Source organism: Chelonia mydas, chromosome 9 (assembly GCF_015237465.2).
Source record: "Chelonia mydas isolate rCheMyd1 chromosome 9, rCheMyd1.pri.v2, whole genome shotgun sequence".
Classification (NCBI taxonomy): Eukaryota; Metazoa; Chordata; order Testudines; family Cheloniidae; genus Chelonia; species Chelonia mydas.
The window spans coordinates 58,099,019-58,123,382 of record NC_057855.1 but is presented as its reverse complement, the minus strand read 5'-3'; the positions used below and the strand labels follow the sequence as shown (position 1 = coordinate 58,123,382).

General features: G+C 49.4%; 1 protein-coding gene across 9 annotated transcripts in view; it reads right to left on the bottom strand.

Annotated features, from left to right (window-relative positions):
- Positions 1 to 7,040: 7,040 nt before the first annotated feature.
- Positions 7,041 to 24,364, bottom strand: part of PHKA1 (phosphorylase kinase regulatory subunit alpha 1) — an 81,479-nt gene continuing 64,155 nt past the window's right edge. For 4 of the 9 annotated variants that reach the window (XM_037909783.2, XM_037909786.2, XM_027818608.3 and 1 more), the window contains 8 exons: positions 23,481 to 23,582; positions 22,739 to 22,854; positions 20,582 to 20,620; positions 18,988 to 19,032; positions 18,012 to 18,182; positions 16,634 to 16,687; positions 14,122 to 14,322; positions 7,041 to 13,657 (listed from right to left, as the gene is read on the bottom strand). In XM_037909783.2, the coding sequence (XP_037765711.1) occupies positions 13,484 to 13,657; positions 14,122 to 14,322; positions 16,634 to 16,687; positions 18,012 to 18,182; positions 18,988 to 19,032; positions 20,582 to 20,620; positions 22,739 to 22,854; positions 23,481 to 23,582 (902 nt within the window). In that variant the 3' untranslated portion in view covers positions 7,041 to 13,483. The remainder of the gene's footprint in view (positions 13,658 to 14,121; positions 14,323 to 16,633; positions 16,688 to 18,011; positions 18,183 to 18,987; positions 19,033 to 20,581; positions 20,621 to 22,738; positions 22,855 to 23,480; positions 23,583 to 24,364) is intronic. The other 5 variants (XM_037909785.2, XM_007056245.4, XM_007056246.4 and 2 more) reach the window with 2 other exon arrangements.

Below are 24,364 nucleotides of genomic sequence, written 5' to 3'. Positions count from 1 at the left end.
GTCAGGGGGCGGGAACTGACTACTAATAACGGAAATGCTGGAGGCCAAAGCAAGTTTAATATAATGCGGTAAGATTTTTTGGCTCCCGAGGACCACATTATATTGGGGTAGAGGTGTGTAGTTGGGATGATGTTTTTCAATGTACATTATTTTGCATTTATCAACATTGCATTGCATCTGCCATTTTTTCAATAGGAAGCAGGTTTAAAACAAACAAATCATGGAGCAGGTCCTCAAGGAATCTGACAAATCGGAGGATTTGTCACAGATTCAAGTGTAATTAGAGGAAGTTTTGGAATTAATTGATAAACTTAACAGTAACAACTCACCGGGGCCAGATGGCATTCACCCAAGAGTTCTGAAAGAACTCAAATGTGAAATTGCAGAACTATTAACTGTGATTTGTAACCCGTCCTTTAAATCAACTTCTGTACCCAATGACTGGAAGATAGCTAATGTAATGCCAATATTTAAAAAGGGCTCAAGAGGTGATCCCAGCAATTACAGACCGATAAGTCTAACGTCAGTACTGGGCGAATTAGTTGAAACAATAGTAAAGAATAAAACTGTCAGACACATAGCAGAACATAAATTGTTGGTCAAAAGTCAACATGGTTTCTGTAAAGGGAGATCATGTCTTATTAATCTATTAGAGGAGTACTTGTGGCACCTTAGAGATTAACAAATTTATTTGGGCATAAGCTTTCGTGGGCTACGAAAGCTTATGCCCAAATAAATTTGTTAGTCTCTAAGGTGCCACAAGCACTCATGGTTTTTTTTTTGCTGATACAGACTAACACAGCTACCACTCTGTAATCCATTAGAGTTCTTTGAAGGGGTCAACAAACATGTGGACAAGAGGGATCCAGTGGACATAGTGTACTTAGATTTCCAGAAAGCCTTTGACAAGGTCTCTCACCAAAGGCTCTTACGTAAATTAAGTTGTCATGGGATAAGAGGGAAGACCCTTTCATGGACTGAGAACTGGTTAAAAGACAGGGAACAAAGGGCAGGAATAAATGGTAAATTTTCAGAATGGAGAGGGGTAACTAGTGGTGTTCCCCAAGGGTCAGTCCTAGGACCAATCCTATTCAACCTATTCATAAATGATCTGGAGAAAGGGGTAAACATTGAGGTGGCAAAGTTTGCAGACAATACTAAACTTCTCAAGATAGTTAAGACCAAAGCAGACTGTGAAGAACTTCAAAAAGATCTCACAAAACTAAGTGATTAGGCAACAAAATGGCAAATGAAATTTAATGTGGATAAATGTAAAGTAATGCACATTGGAAAAAATAACCCCAACTATACATACAATATGATGGGAGCTAATTTTGCTAAATCAATCAGGAAAGATCTTGGAGTCATCGTGGATAGTTCTCTGAAGACGTCCATGCAGTGTGCAGCGGCAGTCAAAAAAGTGAACAGGATGTTAGGAATCATTAAAAAAAGGGATAGAGAATAAGACGGAAAATATCTTATTGCCCTTATATAAATCCATGGTACGCCCACATCTTGAATACTGCTTACAGATGTGGTCTCCTCATCTCAAAAAAGATATACTAGCGTTAGAAAAGGTTCAGAGAAGGGCAACTAAAAGGATTAGGGGTTTGGAACGGGTCCATATGAGGAGAGATTAAAGAGACTAGGACTTTTCAGCTTGGAAAAGAGGAGACTAAGGGGAGATATGATAGAGGTATATAAAATCATGAGTGGTGTGGAGAAAATGAATAAGAAAAAGTAATTTACTTGTTCGCATAATATAAGAACTAGGGGCCACCAAATAAAATTAATGGGCAGCAGGTTTAAAACAAATAAAAGGAAGTTCTTCTTCACACAGCGCACAGTCAACCTGTGGAACTCCTTGCCTGAGGAGGTTGAGATGGCTAGGACTATAAGAGGGTTTAAAAGAGAACTATATAAATTCATGGAGGTTAAGTCCATTAATGGCTATTAGCCAGGATGGGTAAGGAATGGTATCCCCAGCCTCTGTTTGTCAGAGGGTGGAGATGGATGGCAGGAGAGAGATCACTTGATCATTACCTGTTAGGTTCATTCCCTCTAGGGCACCTGGCATTGGCCACTGTAGGTAGACAGGATACTGGGCTGGATAGACCTTTGCTCTCACCCAGTATGGCCATTTTTTGTTCTTAGGAATCAGTTTTGAAGCACTTAGAGGAGAGGAAAGTGATCAGGAACAGTCAGCATGGATTCACCAAGGGCAAGTCATGCCTGACTAACCTAATTGCCTCTTTGATGAGATAACTGGCTCTGTGGATGAGGAGAAAGCAGTGAACGTGCTATTCCTTGACTTTAGCAAAGCTTTTGATACGGTCTCCTACAGTATTCTTGCCAGCAAGTTAAAAAAGTATGGGCTGGATGAATGGACAATAAGGTGGCTAGAAAGCTGGCTAGATTGTTGGGCTCAACAGGTAGTGATCAATGGCTCCATGTCTAGTTAGCAGCCAGTATCAAGCGGAGTGCCCCAAGGGTCGGTTCTGGGGCCAGTTTTGTTCAACATCTTTATTAATGATCTGGACGATGGGATAGATTGCATCCTCAGCAAGCTTGCAGATGACACTAAACTGGGAGGAGTAGTAGATATGCTGGAGGGTAGAGATAGGATACGGAGGAACCTAGACAAATTAGAGGATTGGGCCAAAAGAAATCTGATGAGGTTCAACAAGGACAAGTGCAGAGTCCTGCACTTAGGACAGAAGAATCCCATGCGCAGGCTGGGGACCGACTGGCTAAGCAAAAGTTCTGCAGAAAAGGACCTAGGGGTTACAGTGGACGAGAAGCTGGATATGAGTCAACAGTGTGCCCTTGTTGCCAAGAAGGCTCATGGCATTTTGGGCTGTATAAGTAGGAGCATTGCCAACAGATCGAGAGACATGATCATTCCCCTCTATTCGACATTGGTGAGGCCTCATCTGGAGTACTGTGTCCAGTTTTGTACCCCAAACTACAAGAAGGATGTGGAAAAATTGGAAAACATCCAGCGGAGGGCAACAAAAATGATTAGGGGGCTGAAGCACATGATTTATGAGGAGAGGCTGAGGGAATTGGGATTATTTAGTCTGCAGAAGAGAAGAATGAGGGGGGATTTGATAGCTGCTTTCAACTACATGAAAGGGGGTTCCTAAGAAGCTGGATCTAGACTGTTTTCAGTGGTACCAGATGACAGAATAAGGAATAATGGTCTCAAGTTGCAGTGGGGGAGGTCTAGGCTGGATATTAGGAAAAACTTTTTCACTAGGAGGGTGGTGAAGCACAGCAATGGGTTACCTAGGGAGGTGGTGGAATCTCCTTCCTTAGAGATTTTCAAGGTCAGGCTTGACAAAGCCCTGTCTGGGATGATTTAGTTGGGGACTGGTCCTGCTTTGAGCAGGGGGTTGAACTAGATGACCTCCTGAGGTCCCTTCCAATCATGATATTCTATAATTCTATGAAACAAAAGGAAGTATTTTTTCATACAACAGTCAACCTGTGGCACTCCTTGCCAGAGGATGTTGTGCAGGCCAAGACTATAGCAGGGGTCAAAAAAGAACTAGATAAATTCATGGGGGACAGGTCCATCAATGGCTGTTAGCCAGGATGGGCAGGGATGGTGTCCCTAGCTTGTTTGCCAGAAGCTAGGAATGGGCGACATGGAGTGGATCATTTGACGATGACCTGTTCTGTTCATTCCCTCCAGGGCACACATACTAGATGGACCTTTGGTCTGATGCAGTATGCCGTTCTTCTGTTGCCCAGTCACCCAGTTTAGTGAGATCTGAAATTCTTCGCAGTCATCTTTGGACTTAAATATCTTGAGTAATTTTGTATCATCTGAAAACTTGGCCACCTCATTGTTTACCCCCCTTTTCCAGCTCATTTATGAATATGTTGAACAGCACGAGTCCTACTACAGTTCCTCAGGGGACCCCATTATTTACCTCTCTCTACTGTGAAAACTTGACAATTTATTCCTACCCTTTGTTTCCTGTCTTTTAACCAGTGACTGAGCCAGGAGAGAACCTTCCTTCTTATCCCAAGACTGCTTACTTCGCTTAAGAGCTTTAGGTGAGGGACCTTGTCAAAGGCTTCCTGAAAGTCCAAGGATGCTTAGATTTCCCAACACTTCTGCAGTTCTAGATTGGTGAATGAGTCCTGGCTCAGCTGGTAAATATCCTATGATAGCCTATGTCAGCAGTATGAACACCCCATTCTCTCATTTTCACTGCTCTAATTGGTGTGACTTCATTCACTTCAATTGAGTTACAACACTGCAAGAGACAGAACTAGATAAAGCTGTAAGTTTGGGGGTGTTTGGTTCTGCTGGATAAAAGGTGCTTCATGCAGTTAAAGGTTCTGGTGCTAGTCTAATCAGGTCCTCAACTGGCTGGGACAACGCTATTGCAGCAACTGCTTCTTCATGTGCTGCTCACTCCAGTGTTGCTAACTCTCACCAGTTCAGTGACGGTCTTATGATATTTGGTTTTTTTCTTGAAATCACAGCTCCTGGAGTCATTGGATTATGTGAAGATTCATAGATTTTAAAGCCAGAACAGAAAAGCATGATCATAGAACTATAAAATATCAGGTTTGGAAAGGACCTCAGGAGGTCATCTAGTCCAGCCCCCTGCTCAAAGCAGGACCAATCCCCAACTAAATCATCCCAGACAGGGCTTTGTCAAGCCTGACCTTAGAAACCTCAAAGGAAGGAGATTCCACCACCTCCCTAGGTAACGCATTCCAGTGTTTCACCACCCTCATGAAAAAGTTTTTCCTAATATCCAACCTAAACCTCCCCCACTGCAACTTGAGACCATTACGCCTCGTTCTGTCATCTGCTACCACTGAGAACAGTCTAGATCCATCCTCTTTGGAAGGTCATTGAAAGCAGCTATCAAATCCCCCCTCATTCTTCTCTTCTGCAGACTAAACAATCCCAGTTCCCTCAGCCTCTCCTTATAAGTCATGTGTTCCAGTCCCCTGATCATCTAGTCTGAGCCCCTGCTTACCACAGGCCAAAGAAATCCAATCAATAATTCCTGCATCAAGCCCATTACTTCTGGGTGGAAGTATAATTCACCCTTTACGAATGATAGCTCAGCTGGATTTAAGAGAGCAGCAATAATCCCTCATAGCTCCATCTCAGTTTTTTCTAATAGCTAAATTCCCCTTGCTCTTCAGAATATGCGCCTTATTTTTAGTCTAGCTTCAGTTTCTCATTGTGTCTTTCTTTGCTGGATTGAAGAGCCCTCTACAAGCAGAAATCTCTTCACCACGTTGGCACTTGTCAACTATGAACAAGTCAAGCCTTAGTTTTCAGTGGGATGAATTAACTAGAGTGAGAGGATGGCTTTTGTTTAGAATACAGAAAAGTACATTTCGAGCTCTCTTGCTCAAACAAGTTTGAAAATGGTTTCAGAGTGGTAGCTATGTTAGTCTGGATCAGCAAAAAGAACGAGGAGTCCTTGTGGCACCTTAGAGACTAACAAATGTATTTGGGCATAAGCTTTTGGGGGCTAAAACCCACTTCATCAGACGCATGCAGTGGAAAATACAGTAGGAAGATAGATATGTATATATATAAATATATATACACACACACACACACACACACACACACACACCGAGAACTTGAAAAAATGGGGGTTGCCATACCAACTCTAACGAGACTAATCAATTAAGGTGGGCTATTAGCAGCAGGAGGCAAAAAAACTTTTGTAGTGATAATCAGGATGGCCCATTTCAAACAGTTGACAAAGTGTGAGTAACAGTAGGGGAAAAATTAGCCTGGGGAAATAGTTTTTACTTTGTGTAATGACCCATCCACTCCCAGTCTTTATTCAAGCCTAATTTAATGGTGTCCAGTTTGCAAATTAATTCCAGTTGTGCAGTTTCTCGTTGGAGTCTGGTTTTAAAGCTTTTTTGTTGAAGAATTGCAACTTTTAGGTCTGTAATTGAGTGTCCATGGAGACTGAAGTGTTCTCCGACTGGTTTTTGAATGTTATAATTCTTGACGTCTGATTTGTGTCCATTTATTCTTTTACGTAGGGACTGTCCCGTTTGGCCAATGTACATGGCAGAGGGGCAGTGCTGGCAAACTAAAAACTATTTCTCCCTGCTAATTTTTCCCCTACTATTACTCACACCTTCTTGTCAATGGTTTGGAATGGGCCATCCTGATGATCACTACAAAAGTTTTTTTCTCCTGCTGCTAATAGCCCACCTTAATTAGTCTCGTTAGAGGTGGTATGGCAATCTCCATTTTTTCATGTTCTCTCTGTGTATGTGTGTGTGTGTGTGTATCTTCCTACTGTATTTTCCACAAGGACTCCTCATTCTTTAAGTTTGAAAATGTGACTCAGTCTCCACAGAGAACCACCCCATTTAAAAAAAAAACAAAAAAAAACCGTGATTTTAAAACCGAACTTGTGAATTTTGGGGCCTGACTCACTTTTAGGTCTGGCTGGGGCTAGTGATACTGTTACACAAATTATAATAGCTCGCTGTTGGCCTGCCCCCCTCCCCAACCTGTTGTCTCTTAGGGACCGACTTTTTGTGGGATTAGCATACAGCACCTGGCATAATAGGGCCCTGATCCTTGAGAAGTTCTAGGCCCCACCCCAATACAAACATTACTAATGGGAATCTGGCTGATGAATTAGGTATGCTGCTCTTACCCTAGCTAAACTTGCCTGTGGCTACAGAGGCCTCTGGTTAAAATACACAAATATAGACATCAGGAGCCTCTACTGAGCCTATGGGGGCTGGGACGGAGTTGCACAGCACCTAGCACAAAGAAGCCCCAGTCAGACTTGCACCCTAGGCTCTTACAGTAATACACATAAACTACCCCCCACCACTCAAAGCTGCAAACTCCCATTTGTCCCAAGCTATGACTCTTGGCCAGAGCCTGTAGCTCTACCTCAGCAGTAGCCAGCCCCACCCCCCACTCAGACTACAGGGGAGCTGTATGAGTAGGAAGCTCAGTCACTCTCCCCCATGCAGCTCGCTCACCAATGACCAGAAATGAAAACACAGGCGTGTTGAAAATAGAGGCATTTTATTCTAGCTTTTCAGGCTTCAGTCAAGTTTTGCCTTTTTTTGTTTTATTAGAAAAAAAGACTAATGTTTATGTGCCTCTCAGCCCTCACACCCTGAAAACAAAGGTGAGATCTAGGAAATGGAGTCTGAAAATGTTACGTGGCTAAGTGAGAGAGTGCAACTGCGTTACAGTCAGTAAACCATAAAAGTGGAGTGCAGCAAGCAGCCCTGCACTGGAACACCCTATCTACCTACTCAACTGGGTATTACCTACCCTCAGCTGGGTTTACAAGGCTTCAGCGCTTCATGCCTGCTATGGAGGTGCAGCTCAGACCCTGCTCTCTAGGCAGGCACTCTCCAAAAGCAAATTTTAAGAGAAACCCCCCCAATAAAAATGCAGCTAAACAGAAGCCCCAGAGCAGGAGATCTGATTCCTGGCATCCTGCAATGGGAGCCTCATTGCCAGTGTGTATTAGGTGCCAAGTACCTCAAACTCTGCCTTCAGCAGTGGCTGTGCAGCACTTTCCCCTTGCAAAGGGAACACAGGGTTTTACATATACATGTTGTTCCTCAGCCCCAATCTTACACTGGACCATTAGTTCGTCAGTCCCAGACCTTCAGGGGACTTGGATCAGAAGCTATGAAGCCAAGACGGTGGTGGTGGGATGGACAGTTCAGACCCCATCTGATTTTTGACATAGGGGCTATCAGTGATGGGAATTGAATCTGGGACCTCTGGATCTTAATGCAGAAGTGCAGCCAAGGAGCTTGTAGTAGTTTCGTCCCCACCCACGGACAGCCAATGGTGCTCTGTCCCTTTCTACTGGTGGCCAGGCCACATAGTTAATAAGCCAGTAGGCACTCCTGCATTAAGATCCAGAGGTCCCAGATTCAATCCCCATCACTGATACCCCATCTGAGGCAGTCAGTGTCGTATCTGCAAGTGTTAGACCACCAGTTGATGGAGGGCTCCTTCTGTATTGCTAGAGGACACTAATCATGGTACTACAGTGTGGTCATCCTACATATAGAACCATTTCAAATGGGAGAGGCTCCCCCTTATACATTCACTGTAACCTTCTATAGTGGGTAAAAATCTCTGGCACTATGAGAAGCTGGTTTTTGATTACATTCTCCGATCACCCCTACAGCAGCCTGCATAGCGCATACACGGGTCAACTACTCCCAACCAAGAAAGGAACTTGACGTGCATAAATGAGAACCAGCCACGTCTATGGCATTCAGGATCATTCTCTGACAGACAATTAGAAAGCACCAGGTAGTCTATGGCCTAAGTGTAACAGAAGCTTTTACTTCCCTGTTTAGGGTTATTTTATTATGTGAAAAGGGTGGGAGGGGTAGGTGGTTTCTGGGCAGTGCAGATACCCTAGCTTCCCTTTCCATGGAGCTGTCAGGAACCCCTACTGCGCACACAGCGCTAACACCCATGGCTTCAGATGTTCTGATGGTATTGAAAGATCAGATGGGGGAGTTCATTTGTGGCTGGGGGGCTGTGGGAGGAAAGAAGTTAAGATGGAAAAAAAGAATTTGACCACCTAGGAGATTTTCCTAGTGTTGTGTCTGTGCAATGAGGACAATGCACCCAATGCCTCCAGGGAGCATACACTTTGTTAAAGGCAAAGAAATGAAGACATCAGCTACTGAACACACACAGGAAAACCATTTCACTCTATTAGCCACAGTGCTGCCTTAGGAAAAAGCTCTGGTGAAGCCAGCAGAGAAATCCACACACTGCAAGAGATGTTTGCTCATGCACTGACCTGGTTTGTGCGGCACTGACCTACTTTGTGAAGGGTTTAGCCTGTTAGATCTAGTGCAGATTCATATGGTTCTTTAAACCCCCAAAGAGCTCTGCAGCAGATACCATCACTAACTGGTAAAATTCAGGATCTGGAGTCAGCAGCCAGCTCTCTGAGAGGTGAACACACTCCACCCAGGTACTGGGGATGCAAGGGAGGACCAGCGCCATCATGGTCCACTGCTGCAGTGACCGGGAAGCAGTTAATTTACTGCTGGTTTCACCTGGAGAGATGAATGGGGATGGGATGGGATGCAGATCTCACACCAACCAAGAAGGTTTAGTTACAGCTGAGAGCTCTAACAGCCCCGCAGGGTTACACCTGCAGGGGGTCACACTTGGGGAAGAACCTAAAATGGGCTAAGAACTCATGCCAGGGTGGACCCTTTCTCCAGGCAGATTCCAGACTGTGGAAGGTGAGAGCTGCTGAGAGCCAGGCAGGGGCTGGGCAGAAGTGAGTTTGTATTTTAGCTGGTGTTAGATTTTGCTGAGGGGCTCCTGAGAGAAGCCCAGAGTCACTGCTCTGGCAAATGAGAGCCTGAAGAAGAGCCTGCAGGGTGGAACACGTGTGCATTGCCATTATTCTATCAGATAATATTTGTTTGGGACACAGATTTCCCAGAAGAGGTGGAACTATAGCATGGCCTGGCCAGAGGACCACGGCCCCACTGCACCAGACCACTGAAGCCCAGAGGGGCAAGAGTGAGGCCAAGTCGCTGAAATGCCATGTCATGCCACAAGGGGGTGCTCCAGAATGGTGTGTCTGCGATAGAACACAGAGCATGTGAGCACCTTGATCAGCCTCTGAAATAGGGCCAGAGGGACCTGGCCCGGTATTTGGGAAGGGAAAGAAGAGTGGGGCTGGCACATCTGCTGGCGGTGGCCCAGCAATAGCTGCAGACGGCTGCACTACAACAGCAGCCATGGCACGCTCAGGTGCTACTCCTACAACTAGGACAACCAGCAGGAAGCACCATTTGCCACCCAACAGCAGTGGCACAAGGCTCAATACAAGCAGCAAGAAGCAGCTGGGCCCAGGGGCTCTGGGAAGTCCGGCTGGGCCAAGGGAGCACAAGTCAGGACAGTTGGTCCTTGGTTTGATGAAGCCAGGGGAGGCATTCCAGCAAACTCCAGCATGGCCAGCTGGAGGGATCAGCCTGGGCAGCCCCATGATGCCCTTTGTGACAGGATTCAGAGTAGCAGCCGTGTTAGTCTGTATCCGCAAAAAGAAAAGGAGTACTTGTGGCACCTTAGAGAGACTAACCAATTTATTTGAGCATAAGCTTTCATGAGCTACAGCTTCAAGTGAAGTACTCTTTTTGTGACAGGAGAGGCTCAGGCTGCATACTGCGATGTAAGGCAGAACTGGCTGGCAAAGACTGCCATTTTGAACAGGCTAGGACTGACTCTAGCAGCGTATCAGCTCTGGTTCTGGAGCCAGCCCTCCCCGGGGGGATCTCTGCCACAAGTAATGGCACAAGGCTTGCAGGATCTCGCATCCTGGTGGCTGTGCCTTGACCAGCTCAGTGGAAAAGAGTCATGGACCATGTGGTCCTGCAGCAATTTCTACAGCTCGTGCCCTGAGGGGTCCGAAGTGGGGTAAGATGGTTCTGGCCTCCATCAGTAGGCGAGATGAGAGCAGGCCAAAGCCTAGAGCTGCCAACCTGCCAGATCTGTCCTGGAGTCACCAGGAATTAGAGATTACGTCATGTGATGAAACCTCCAGAAATACATCCAACCAAAATTGGCAACCCTACCAAAGCCTGTTTTGAAGCCGAGAGGGCCAAGCCTGAACGATGAGCCAGACTAGGAGTGTCCCAGCAGGGGAGACAGGTGGACGAGGTGCGTCAATGGGAGAGTTACCAGGAAACTGAGGACGTTTTCTCAAGGGCACTCCAGATCTACCGGCCTTCCGGTTAGTCCCTCAGTCAAACGGAGCTCCTCTGGGGGCAGCCAAGGAAGTCAGTGCAGCAAGCCAGGATGCTTTAGGAGGGACTGTCCATTGATGGAGCACAGATACATTAATTATTACACTGAAGTTTGTACAGCAGGGTCCTCCCTGGATAAGGTTAAAAAGCTACCACACGCAGGGCTACCTAAGGGGGAGGAGTGGCAGTAGATGTCCTGGTGGGTTCAGGGTGTGGACAAATGCTGGGCTGAAGAAACATGGACCAAACACCTGCCAGTGCACATCTCGTGTCCAGGAAGACGGGGTGGGGGGTCCACGACCGACTAGAGCTGGAGGTACGGGGCCAGGGGTGGCATATACAGGTTGGAGCAGTCAAGACTCTTCCTCAGCCTGCGATCCTGGGGAGGGATTGGTGGGCATTCCCAACCCTGGTACAGAAGATGATGATGCAAAGGAAGGGAAGGGCTAGGGTGAATGAAGAGCTGCAGCCCAGGACTGCTGAGGCTGGGGAGGACTCAAAGATGGTAGAAACCCAGCTGGAGGCTGCTGAAAGCAGCCAGCCAGCAGCCATCAGTCACCTGCAGATTCTGCCTGGCCAGCTGAAAGCCTGTAAGTGACAGCTAGTGGAAACAGGCACTGCCTGGCAAGAGGTGATGGCCCAAGTGGCCAGACAAGAACGAGCCTAGGCAAAGGCAGGGGCAGAACACTGGAAGCAGCAGCAACAGCTGGGGCAGAAGCAGGTTTCCCTCTGGGCTGAGATGAGCACAAGGGAGCGGAGCCCACATGAGAGGCTGAATAGCCTGCAGCGGGGACTCTGACACTGCCTCAAATAAAACGGGGGAAGTGCTGGTGACTACCAACTCTTAGCAGCTTGCAGGGGGCTAGGTGAAAAGACTGAGGCCCTTACTGCAGAGGCACTGAACAGGACAGAGTGCAAGCATATGGTCACAGTGGCAGAGAATGTGTAAAAGAAGCTGCTGGCATCGGAGCAGGTGCTGTGAAAGGGAGAACTGCTCTGTGAGGCCTTGAAGGGTAGGGACTGTCAGCTCCTGACAACGAGTGAGTGTGAGGAGGAGCTGGACACCCTGTGTGCCCAGGTCCTGCACCTCAGAGACGGAAACCATCTGTACCATGCTGGACACAGCCTTGAGGGGGTGCATAAGCCACACCCCACTACAAAGGGGCCCCACTGTGTTACAACTGCAAGGGGGCCAGGCTGGAGGAGGAGGTCAGTGCCACGGAGGGAGGGAGAGTCAGGAGAGGTTGTCTGGAGGCCCTCTCTGCAGGAGCCGGGCAGGAGGAGTATGGTGGGAAAGGGCCATGAGTGGAGTTCATGCTTGTGGTGGGCCTAGGAAAGGGGGCAGGACTCCAGGGAGGCAGCCCTTGTGGGGGTTGCTGTTGGGTAGAAGAATGGAGCACCAGGGAAAACCTAACCTGGCTACAAGCTCAAGTTGGGGCTGGGCAGAAGTTGCTGGGTTTGTATGTCAGCTGGTGTTTGGGTTTTGCTGAGGGGTTCTGGGGGGAAGCCCAGAGTCATTGCTCTGGCAAACAAGTGAGACTGGAGAGGAGGCTGGGGGTGGAAGACTTGTTCATTGCCTGTATTCTGTCAGATAGGATTTATTGGTGACACCGATACCCCACAAGAGGAGGAGCAACAGAGCAGCCTGGGCAGAGGGCCATGTCCCCACTGAAGTCCTGATGAGGGGAGAGAGACGGAGTCACCAAAATGCCACCCCAGGCCACAAGGGGTACTCCAGGAGGGTGAGTCGACAACAGGCCTGATTAGCAGGAACACAGCACGTCAAAGCCTGGCTGAATATGGTGTAGGATGGGGCTGGAGAGACAGCCAAAAGTGCCTAGAATCAGCACTCTCTTTCACGGCTCCCAGCAGACAGGGGAGTGGTTCAGGGTCTCAATACACCTGCCCTTTAAAGTGATTCTGCCTGGTTTCTGAAAGCTTCACAGCTCTGGGGGGCAGAAGAGCAGAGAGGTCCAGACTGCACTGTGGGAAGAAGCCTGTGGGACTAACGGGGCAGAGTGCAGGGATTAGGTTTGGGTTGCTCAGCAAGTTAATGCCAGCATGGTCTGCTCGGGGCCCACGCCCCTATGACAACAGGGTAAGCTACCATTCAGTTTATAAAACCCTTCTTCAAAATTCCACACACATTGGGGCTAAAGCGGCAAGAGCCTGTTCAAAACCCAAAACACAATGGAGGGAAGCCAGTGAGGTGAGACCAGCCTGAGTGCCACAGTGTGCATCTGCAGAGCCCTCCCCCATTCACCACCTCACTGAGTGAAACCCACCCCAAGCGCTGACTTGTAACACACATACAGATATCCCATACCCAAGCAGGGATCAGACCCCGGGACCCTCAGCAGAGGCCTCTCCCATGTGAGCCTGGTCCTGGATTCAGTGCCAGGGAACAGCTGGGATGGCTGTATGCAAACACAGCCATGGTTTAATCACACAAACATGCTCTCCTGAAACATCACTTGGCGTCAGCAGAGACACATGCCCCCTGCTGAGAACAGCTATTGCAAGCAGGGTGTTTTTTTTCCCCAGGGTGACGCTAGGAGATGGTAGGTTCCACCCCTGAATTCAACAAGTTGTCATGGCATGGAGACAGTCTACCAGCAAGCCAGCTTAACGCCTGCCATTGACTTCTAAAAGGTAACCCAAGGCAGTTTGTAAACTCCAGCTGCAAGCCCAGATGGGTCTATTGCATGGTGCAGCCACTGCTGGGGAGGAACTCCTCCACATACGTTGCCACTGCTCTGGAGAGGTAGGTCATGGTGCCAAACCTGCCACTAGGGGCACTGTCATATAGCAAGGTACAGATGCCTGTGGCAGGATCCTTCTGCAGCATGTTGTCATCAGCGCCCAGTGCTTTCTGTGTGGGTGAGGAGTGGGGAAAAGGAGAGAAGGGAGTTATCAGCCACCTGTGCATCCCCAAGTGCCACATCACTTCCACCCAACACCCCCAGCCAATCCTGTCTATACTCCAGCAGCAAGCACCACCAGCACCCCCATTTCTACTGCCCAAACCCTGCCGCCACCACCACCACCTCCTCCTCCTCTCCACCCTCATCACCATCGCTAGAAATATGTCCTGGATTTCAGGGAATCTGGTCACTCCCTGGAGGTGACATGTGAAATCGCTCTTAACCATCAGGGCTTGAGTCTCAAATGGACACTCAGTAGAAGCCTTTCACTGCACTGTTGCTGCAAGTTCTCTGTGCCATGACCCACATGTGCTAAGGAACGTACGACATGCACGCTTGCCACCACAGCCCCACACAGTCCACGGCCAGGTTCATCTCACTCATTCCCTCTGGCAGAGGGCAGGTTCTGTACCTGTTCTTCACAGAATAAGTCATTTGCTATGTGCACAATCTTTTCCACTGCAATGATGCCCCCAATGCTGTGTATTTCCACATCTGCCAGCATGGTCAGGACAAGGATGGCTTCTACCAGGAGCTGCCTGTATTCTGGCTGCGGGACACGGTTTAAGACGGACTCCACATGGACTGAAAACTTGATCTCCCCAGGAGTCATCTGTGAGAAACAAAAGCCTATTAATACTCATGCAGGTGTGTCCCATGTTCCAGTGAACCCCACAACGCTCACAGCACACACCCAGCCCAACACCCACAATCTAGCGCTTTGTAGCATTTCATAGCAGGCAGCAAATTGCTCAGTATCCTTAGCCCCATTGTGTAGATGGATGAACAGAAGCACAGACAGAGAAAGTGCCTTGCCCAGGGTTCCCCAGCAAGTCAGTGGGATGGAACCTAGGAACCTACATTCCGAGCGCCTCCCTCCATAAGGGATGTGCCGGTGCAGGGGCAATGTACTGACAGAGCAACTGGCTGAGTGAGGCTGCTGGGGCCCTCGAGGTCAGGAGCACTGAAGATCGTGCTTCACAGAGTACTCTTGGGGGAATTCTATGCTACTTTGTGCATGCATAATTAATAAGCCATGCATATTTTTAATTTTTTGCTTAGAAAAAAAGCTTCTGCTGAAATGTTGCTGCAGTTCTGCATTTTGCCCACCAGAGGACACTGTGGCAATAGAACAAATCAGCAGCTCCCAGCCAGCAAGGGAAAGAGAGCCTTCAGTGTCTTCTTCGTGCCTGTCAGGCCAGGAGACAGGGGCTATGGGGAGACAGACAGCATGGGGTGCTGGTGGGGGTGGGCCCAGACAGGGGCTCTTAAGGGCTAGTGATGGTGGACAGACTGAGGCAGGGGCTGAATGGGAGTGGAGGCACAGAGTCAGAGGAGGGAGGGGGGTGCAGGCTCACATGGTGATGGGAGCCGGGGTGCAGAGCTACATAGGGACAGAGGAGTGGCTAGGAGGGGGCACAGAGACACATGGGGATGGGGTGCAGGGCCACATGAGGATGGACTGGAGTGAGTGTCTGAGTGGGGGTGGAGGGACATGTGGACAGGGGGTGCAAGGATACATAAAGGTGCAGGAACACATGGGGACAGGGGCAGATGTTCCTGACCGAATGGGAGAGGCTAGGGGTCAGCCAGGGTCTGCATGGGGAAGCTCCCTAACAATCCCTCCCCACTCCCGCAAAAAACCTGTTCCATACTTTTCCCACCCATACCCAACAACCCTCCAAGTTCACAGCCAGGCTTTTTCCCAGCAATTTACTTCCCTCTCACTCAGCTCCTCCATTACCCCTGAATCCCACAGGCCTGTGCCCTGCTTCTGAGGGGTGTGGGAAATATGGTTCTGTGTTGTAGTTTAAATGAATTATTACTCAGAATTCTGTATTAATATGCCTAGTAAGGAATCTATGTCAAAAAACACATCCTGAATCTTTTTTGTTGTCTGTATTGTTACAGACTTACTTGCTGACAGGTATTTTGAAATAAATGACCAAAAATAATTGAAACTGGTGTAATTATATTGTGTTATTTTGACAAATAAAAGATGCAGAATTGTGCAGAATTTTAAAATATTGTGCGCAGAATTTTTAATTTTTTGGCACAGAAGTAACAGAGCAGCTAGCCACAATGTGGGAGAAGCAGCCGCCATCGCAGACTGGTCTTGCTCATGACACAGCAAAGCCACTCAACATTCCGCTCTGTGCCTGAGAGCAGATGCTTGACCAGCCCAGAGGCTCAGCACTGTTGAGAGTTGCAGGGCCTTCTCTCACCCACATGGGGAAAACAGCAATCGAGACCCTGCTGCTCCACAGTCAAGAGGGGGAGGAAGCAGCAAGACACTCTCACCAACCAGGAGGGGGAACAGTCAGACAAGTGGGCGGGGGATTGTTTAGAGCCCCGATGTTGGGATGACGGGGGAAAGGGAGAAGAGCTGATGTGCTGGGAGAACCAGGCCCTGTTTAGACCTCCCTGGAGATAAAAGGTGATGGGCAGGGAGGGAGAATAAGAACTGTATTATGAAAATACTTGCAGGGTGGGGAGATAAGTGAGAGAGGCAGAGTGGTAGCAACACCTATGTTACAGCTACCTGATGCTTCTCATTCTAACCATTCTCAACTGCTTTGCAAACTCTGACAAACATCATTCTCCAGGCTGACCTTTCCACGCATGTTCTCTGTCTGAGCTGGATTTATTTTGGGGGTTGGGAGGAAGACGAGGACAATGAAGTTAGAACAAAGACAGTCTGGCTCTTTGAGAATGAGGCTGGGGTAAAGGACAGCTTTGTCAGCAGTAAAATAATCATTCCAAGTCTTTTGGTATGGGCAGCCTTAATTCTGGCACGTCCTAACCTTGGAACACCTGACTGCCTGAATTTGCAATCTTAACACTTTGACATAATTTCTCACACACACTTCCCCATGGATCTACCCTCATAAGGTCAATTGATACCCCCACTCCAAAGCTCTTACCTCTTTGGTTGTTGAGGCTGGAAGGACAAAGCCCTCCACAGAGAGGCCATGGCACTGCAAAATAAGACCAAAGGTTAGTGTTTGCAGCCCAGACAGGCTGCTGTTCACTGTCCTGGATTCCCCCCTCACCCGTCCCCGAGCGGAGTGTTTAAAACCCTGCAAACCAATAACTGCATTTTCCATTCACCACGCAGAGCGTGCAGCCTTGAGAAATGCAGTTAGCACCCAGATGTGGTGGACACATGGTAAAGTTTAGGCCTTTTCTACATGGTAAGGGGACCTGAAACAATAATTGCAGTAAGAAAAGGAGTACTTGTGGCACCTTAGAGACTAACCAATTTATTTGAGCATAAGCTTTTGTGAGCTACAGCTCACGAAAGCTTATGCTCAAATAAATTGGTTGGTCTCTAAGGTTCCACAAGTACTCCTTTTCTTTTTGCGAATACAGACTAACACGGCTGTTACTCTGAAACCAATAATTGCAGTAGTAACTCAACCCCTAGCTATTTCAGTTGAGGTCTGGGCGTGGGCACACACTGTGTACAAGTGCCTTCGTATCACCTTGGTTAAACTGGATTAGTTCTCCCAAGAAACAGGCTTTTTACTGAAGGATAAAGCCCTTTTACTGAAAGTGAGTGTCCAGACCCAGACATCCAGCAGAATGACAAAGGGGTGGATTGCAACAGACCCTTTGCTTCCATTTACCATGTAGACAAGCCCCAAGTTTAGTGCTATATGTCTCACATCCATGCCTTGCTGTATGACTGTACCTCTAGTTGGCTGTTTGGTACCATGACCTACCTCTCCAGACTAGCAGCTAGGTCTGTGCAGGAATTCCTCCCCAGCACCAGGCAGTAAACCCATCTGGGCTTCTAGCTGCACTTTAAAAGCAGCAGAGAGGCAAATCTGGGCTGTCCTGGATAATGCAGGGGGCCACATGTGCCCCTGCAGCCCCTGAACAAGAGAGTCACAAATTGCCTCCCTCTGTCAGCACAGAGATGAAATGGGCCTTTTACACCTATGCAGCCCTGGGAACAGAATTTAGCAGCAAAGCCAGCCAACAGGGTGGGACTCCCAGCAGTAATAAAAAGCACCTTGCTTTATGGGGCCCAAACCTGGGCTTTTGTCACAGAGCTCCCAAGCAAACTCTGGAAACCAGCATGGCTAGCAGCTATTGGAATAAGCCCTCCAAGGCAGGGGTAGGGTAGTTGCTCAGCTGGCTAGAACACAGAACAATGAGGTGTGTGCGCTGCTGGTGGATCGTCCCCATGATGTGAAAACACTGGCCAAGGGGAGCCAGGTGCATGCATGTGCGCTCACGCACTCACACATACACGTGTGGAAGGGACAGTTGAATGGCAGCATGAGATCATCTCACCTTTTGCAGGATTTTCCAGACCTTCTGGTAGAACCCCACCGGGACCCTGTTGAGAGCTCCGTCCAGCCGCCTTCTCCGCTGCCACTGGCCATGGCGGCCATCTCTGGAGACCTGATCTTCCAGCATGCTAGCAAAGGATCCTCCAGCAGGCAAGAAGGAGTTTCCAGAACTCTGAGGACAAAACAGAGTTACAGTGAAGGCAACAGGACCAGGATGAAGCACTAGAGAGAGCACCTCCCTAGCTTGCGGAGCTCTAACTGCAGAGAAGCACTTGGCCACGTTCCCCCGGGCTGTGATCTCAGCAGCTCTCAAGTTACACAAGAAGGATCAGGCTGGGCTAGTACTTGAAGGGGAGACCAAGGAACACAATTCAGTAGAGGACACTTCCTCTCCCAACCAGCATTAACCAATGTCCTAATATGGACTAGGACACACAGAATGCTGTCTGATGAGACAAAGCCACAGATCCCCTGGCAATCTCTGCCCAAGTCAGGGCATTAGCCCAGTGCCCTGGGGACAATCCAGAGGGGGTTATTACATTCCACCTTTCTAGAGCCCCAGAGTTGCATCTGGAGATGGGATTCTCCATTTCCACAGCTGGCCTTGTGGAAATGGAGAATCCCATCACCACCTTGCCTTATGGTTCCACCATCAAGCCTGGGCTGGGGAGACTGACCAGACAGCACCATTTCCTCCTGGCCTGCTTCCTCAGGAGAGCTACATTAGCCCCGAGTGTCAAAGCCTATCTTGAAAGAGTCTTCCCAAGTGGCTGTGTGCCTAGCTTGTGCTTAATGCTGCTATAGCTGGCTTCCTGTCCTAAATGGTTGTGTAGCTTTCCTAGCCACTGCTAATGGGCTACTGTATTCCACTCCAGAGGTGGCTGCATTCCACCCCAGGGTGAAGAGATTCCTGCCTCTAGCTAGCAAAATGCTCTGGAACAGACACATTGCATGTGTAAACATAAGATGCACATTACCAGAGGAGATCCTGAATCCATCTCCAGAGAGTGGAAGCCACAAGACTAGAGAGGAGAAGAGAGACAGTCAAAGCCTGATGGAATGGAGCAGGCAGCAGAAGCATTAGCAGAAGCACGGGCAAAGCTTGGTGTCATTCATTCAGTGTCTATCCCAGGTGATTGTGGCTAGCCAGAGACTTTAGAGCCAGTTTAGGAAGATGCACCACAGAGTTTCACATTAAACCAAAGCCGGAAGAGGGGCAGGAACATACCAGGGCAGGAGATTAAAGAGCCAGGTGGATGCCTGGAGAGGCTGGTTAAACAGTTTAGCATTTACAAGGTAACACACTGCACAGTGTGAAATCCAAGGAGCTGGGCTCCCCTTCCAGAATTACCGTGCCAGACTGTGGCTTTAGGACACAGTAGCTACACTGTCAGCCCCTCAGCCTGGTTAGAATCTAGTGCGGAGGGGGTGGTCCTGGAGGTTTAGATCTACTCAGGCACAGAGGTTTACAGTACCCCAGCTAGAGGCCATTTAAGGTAGGGCCTGGAAAGAGCCAGTGAGCTCATCACATCAGCACTGCAGCAGTAGCTAGCCCATCCCAGAGTGACAGCCCGGGAGTGGGCAGGAGGCAACAGGGGATTCAGAGGGAGCCACGTTCCCTACTGCTCTATCAGGCAGCTGGGAAGGGAGAGCAGAAGTCGATTTGCTTGGTGGGGTTATTTGACAGGAGTCCTGCAGTGTGATTAGGGGCTGTGCTGCATTCCACAGCGCAAGGTACAGTCTGGCTGTTGGGCACAGCGTAGTTAGCTATGGGACATGCTGCCTACTTAGCTTCACTGCAGGCTCCTGACCCAGTGTGTTCAAGCAAGTTAAACATCCCTGGTTATGCAGACAGGCCCAGTCTGTCCCACAGCATGGAACAAAGCACCGTCGTTTGGATTCTGTTCTGTGTCTCCCCACCCCTTCTCCCCCGTGGACCAGGCCTGCATTGCTAAAACAGCTGGCTAAGACTAGTGGTCTTCTCTAGCAAAGATTATCCCCTGGAGGGGTCCTGGGAAGAGCTTTGAGAAGAAAAGCGGGTCAGAGGCCTGCTGAGAGCTCCTCACCGTTGATCCTCCAGCACTGTGTACTATGGTACGTCCATTGTTCCTATTCCTCTCTCAGCCCCACCAGGACCTGAGCACGCTGACCCCTGGCCAGAGAACCACAGGAGTTCCCAGACTGGGTCCCAGAATGGCAATGCTATTAGTCTGGGGCAGAGAGACCCAACACTGGATCCCATCCGCTCTTCACAGCTTCCCAGGCCACAAGTCACCACCAGCCGAGGACTAGAGCTCAGGGAACACAAGACACAGTCACAACCCCACTCAAGAGCCTCTTGCTCACAGCTCTGGCCTGTAGTTTGCTGGTTGGTCCTTCAAGTGAGCCAACTGTAGCTCACAGTTCCTCCAGCTGGAGAGCTGAGCCCCAAACCCTAAGCTGTCAGAGGGGAAGCCAGCTCACTTGCTACGGCTTGAAACAAGCCCGTTAGCTCATGCATGCTCAGAAGCTTTCTGGGTGCGCAAGATTGCCAAGTAAGCTAAGGCTTGAAGAGAACATTGGTGGTTTCACCTTACTGTCCCTCAGAGACTGCCTACGTTTATCCAGTTGCTGAAAGATAAAAAGGAGATCACAATACAGACAATTGACTGGGGCAGCAATACAGATATGCTGCATTCCACAGCCCAAGGAAGAGTCTGGCTGGTGACCACAGTGCAGTTAGCTATACAACTTACACCTTCTGTTCCCTTCCACCTCCTTCACTCCGAGGCCTGCGTCTCTGTCTAAGGTAATTCTGTGGCCCTCCTCAGAACGGCTCCATCGCTAACCACAGGGCAGGGCCATATCCCCATTGTACACGTGGGAACTGTGTGATTTGCTCTGGCAGAGCAGGGAATGGAATCTGGGTGTCCTGTGGCTCAGTGCCCTAACCACTGAACCATCCTTCCTCTTACGAGCCTAGCTTCACCGCCAGTCCTCACGGCTTTTCCACTTACACTCAAAGAGCAGACGCTTGCATCAGAACAACCTGCATGTTTGCTCGTTTGGTTTCTCCTCTTAATCTAAGAGTCTATCTACATGGGAAAGACCATCCAGGGGTTTGTATTGACAATCTTATTTCAGTTTAACTTAATTCTGTTCCCAGCCAGCTTAAGCTAAACTGAAATCCACAAGTGTGTGAATGCACACATCAGTGCACTTAACATTGGTCCAGATTCACACCTCGGGCTAACCTGGCTTTCCACACAAACAAGCCCTACAACAGAGTCACCAGCAGAGCACATGTTGTGTGCCGACCCCCACCCTTCGTGGCATCCTGCTCGCACAGGAGCACAGCAAGCTGCCAGGCTGCTGAGTTCAGAGTTACACAGAAGACAGATGCATCACAGGTTTCACAGTGACATATACCCCAGGATGCAGGATTCCTCATTTTCTTTATACCTTGGATGCAATGCTGGAGCCAAGGGAGACGCAGGATTAAAGAGTAGCCCTGGAAATGTCTGCTCAGTGACTCTATTACTGCCATCTCAAAGGAATCCTAAGCTTGACTCAGCAGCCCACTAGCAAGCATGCAGGGGAAGGTACGGGAGTGGGCCCGCAGAGTCAGGTGGACAAAGAGAAACCCAGACGCTTTTCTGGAGAGCTACCAGAGCACACCGGGAACAGGTGTCCACACGATGCTGCATGCTAGCTACTGGGAATTTCCTGCCAATGGTGGTGATAAAGCCCTGATCATCTCGCTACAGAAGGGCAGTCCCCACTCCTGCCAGTTGAGCTAAGAGGAGAAACTCTCAGTAGCTGTTAGCACAGAGGTGAGCAAACTAAGGGGCGTGGGCCACATCTGGCCCACGGATCTGTCCTGCCTGGCCCTTGAGCTACTGGCTGAGGAGGATGGCCCCTGGCCCCTCCCCGGCTGTCACCCCTCCCCTGCAGCCATGCCGCTGCGCAGGCTGAGCTCTGGGCAGCAGGGCTGCCTGCTCATGCAGGGTAGTATGGCAGGCTCTGGCCGGGCAGCGCGGCAACCAGACATGCTGCTCTGAGCGGCATGGTAAGGGGGCCGGGGCCAGGGGATTGGATAAGGGGCAGGGGGTCCCGAGGGGCAGTCAGGGAACAGGGAGCAGTTGGATGGGGTGGAGGTTTGGGGGGAGGGGGGCAGTCAGTGGACGGGAAACAGGGGGCAGTTGGATAGGGCAGAAGTTCGGGGGGGGGGGGGGGCGGGATCCTGGGGGGCAGTTAGGGGCAGGGGTCCCAGGAGGGGGCAGTCAGGGGACAAGGAGCGGGGGAGGAGTGGGGGGGTTGGATGGGTCGGGAGTTTTGAGGTGGGCAGGCAGGGGCCAGGCTCTTTGGGGAGGCACAGCCTTCCCTACCCGGCCCTCCATACAGTTTCGCACCCTGATGTGGCCCTTGGGCCAAAAAGTTTGCCCAACCCTGTGTTAGCAGGACAAGGCCCATGACAGCTGGGTAGTTCTCATCCCATCCAGCAGAGGGGTGCACACATGCCTTGCTACTATACAGCTTCTCCACCTATTGCCTTCTGAAACACAAGCAAAATCAATATACCAATAAAATCAGCCATCCCCTGCCCACAGCCCATCCCACAGCTACCCACAGTCAGTGTCCTCCACAGCCCCACCCAGTACTCCATCCGGCTCACACATAGCTCAACCCCAACCCCCTCAACATCCCAGCCCCTCTCCATACACCCACCTCCCCCACACCAACACACACCTGTTTGATCTCACTCTTCAACTTCACTATCCCAGCTCGCTCTGTTTTAGTTGCTCCGACGGCGCCAACCTCGCGGATGGAAATAGCAGGGGTTAGGGCTGAATCAACAGAACGCACTGCAAGGGAGGAGGGGACAGGCATGGTCAGAATTCACTGCCAGGGCTCTGAGGACACAGATTCAGCGACAGTCAGGGCACCTCGTGCTCCCAAGGCCCTTCTTATAGCATCTCCACCGAGCAGGACCTGGGGTGCCCCTGCTTTAACCTTTTCAGAAGCCCAGAACTACAGGAACTACTGCCATGGAAGGAGAAGTTTCCTCCATCACCAGTAGCTGTCCTGTCATCCCTGACTGATGCCCGCTCCATACACTGGCCGGGCCTGTCTGTTTTACCACCAAACGTGGGGTGGAGTTATTTTAATACTGAATTCTGGACTGGGCTCAGACACACGCCTGTATGTGTTCAGGCAGCCCGAACTGCAATGGGCAATGAGGATGAACGACCAGGGTCTCTCAGGATGCCAACAGCCACGGCACTGGTGTGTGAAGGACATCGCAGCCCTGAATAAGTTATGGTAAGATGCACGTGCCTAGGACATCAGAGGAATGGACACCTCTGAGTTGCTGGAAATGAGACTAAGGCTAGACCAGAGTGTGGTTATGGTGCAGTTTCATCTCCAAGAACATTCAGCATCATTTTAGAGGCAGCCACTTCAAGATTTCAGCTTAATCAGACAGACTCACCGCTCTTCTCCACTCCAAACTCCTTGCCAGAGAGAATGTGGTGTAGAAGACTCTTCATATCTGAAGGACTGAGGTTCATCAAGCTCTCGGTGGCTTCTTCAGCTAGAGATCAGAGATTAATTGTAAGAGACACTGCCAACAAGGTCACCTCCTTCCCCTCCTAACCTACATCATTAGTGGAGAAGGGAGGATTCTTAGAGGAAGTTCTAGTAAGAGGTTCCTGGCTCGAGGGGCACAAGTGAATCTAGGTGTTTCCATACATTAGTTGCACACCAGGATTTATTAATGAAGCACTTGAGTTCTCATCCTGCTCTGCCTCCCCAGAAGAGAACATATATGGCTAAGCGATACTGTCAGCCTGATATCCAGTTGATTACAGATACAGGAGGGAAGAATGGTGCAGGTGCTATACTTGCCTCACAGCCCCTGGCCAAATCAAATCACTCCACTCACCCTCTCCCCCAATCACTGTGCAAAAAGTCCACAAAACCATCCGGGAAACAGGGAAACTGACTATGCTGTGAAATGTGCACATGCTTAGAGAAACCTGTTCTTTTGGGATCAGTCTATCCAAGGTACTTATATGGCCCCCATTACCTCTGAGCACCTCACAGTTTTTACTGTATTTTCCCCACGACAAACCTGTGAAGTAGAGTATTTTCCCCATTCTACAGATGGGGAACTGAGGCACAGAAAGACTCAGGGCATATCTACACTACAGGGACTACAGCAGCACAGCTACGGCACCGTAGCTATGTTGGCATAAACCCATAGCATAGACGTAACCTACAGTAAGGGAATGGTTTTTCCATGACTGTAGGACCACCTCCTCCCTGAGTCACTAGGTGGATGGAAGCATTCTTCTGTCAACCTAGCTGTATCTT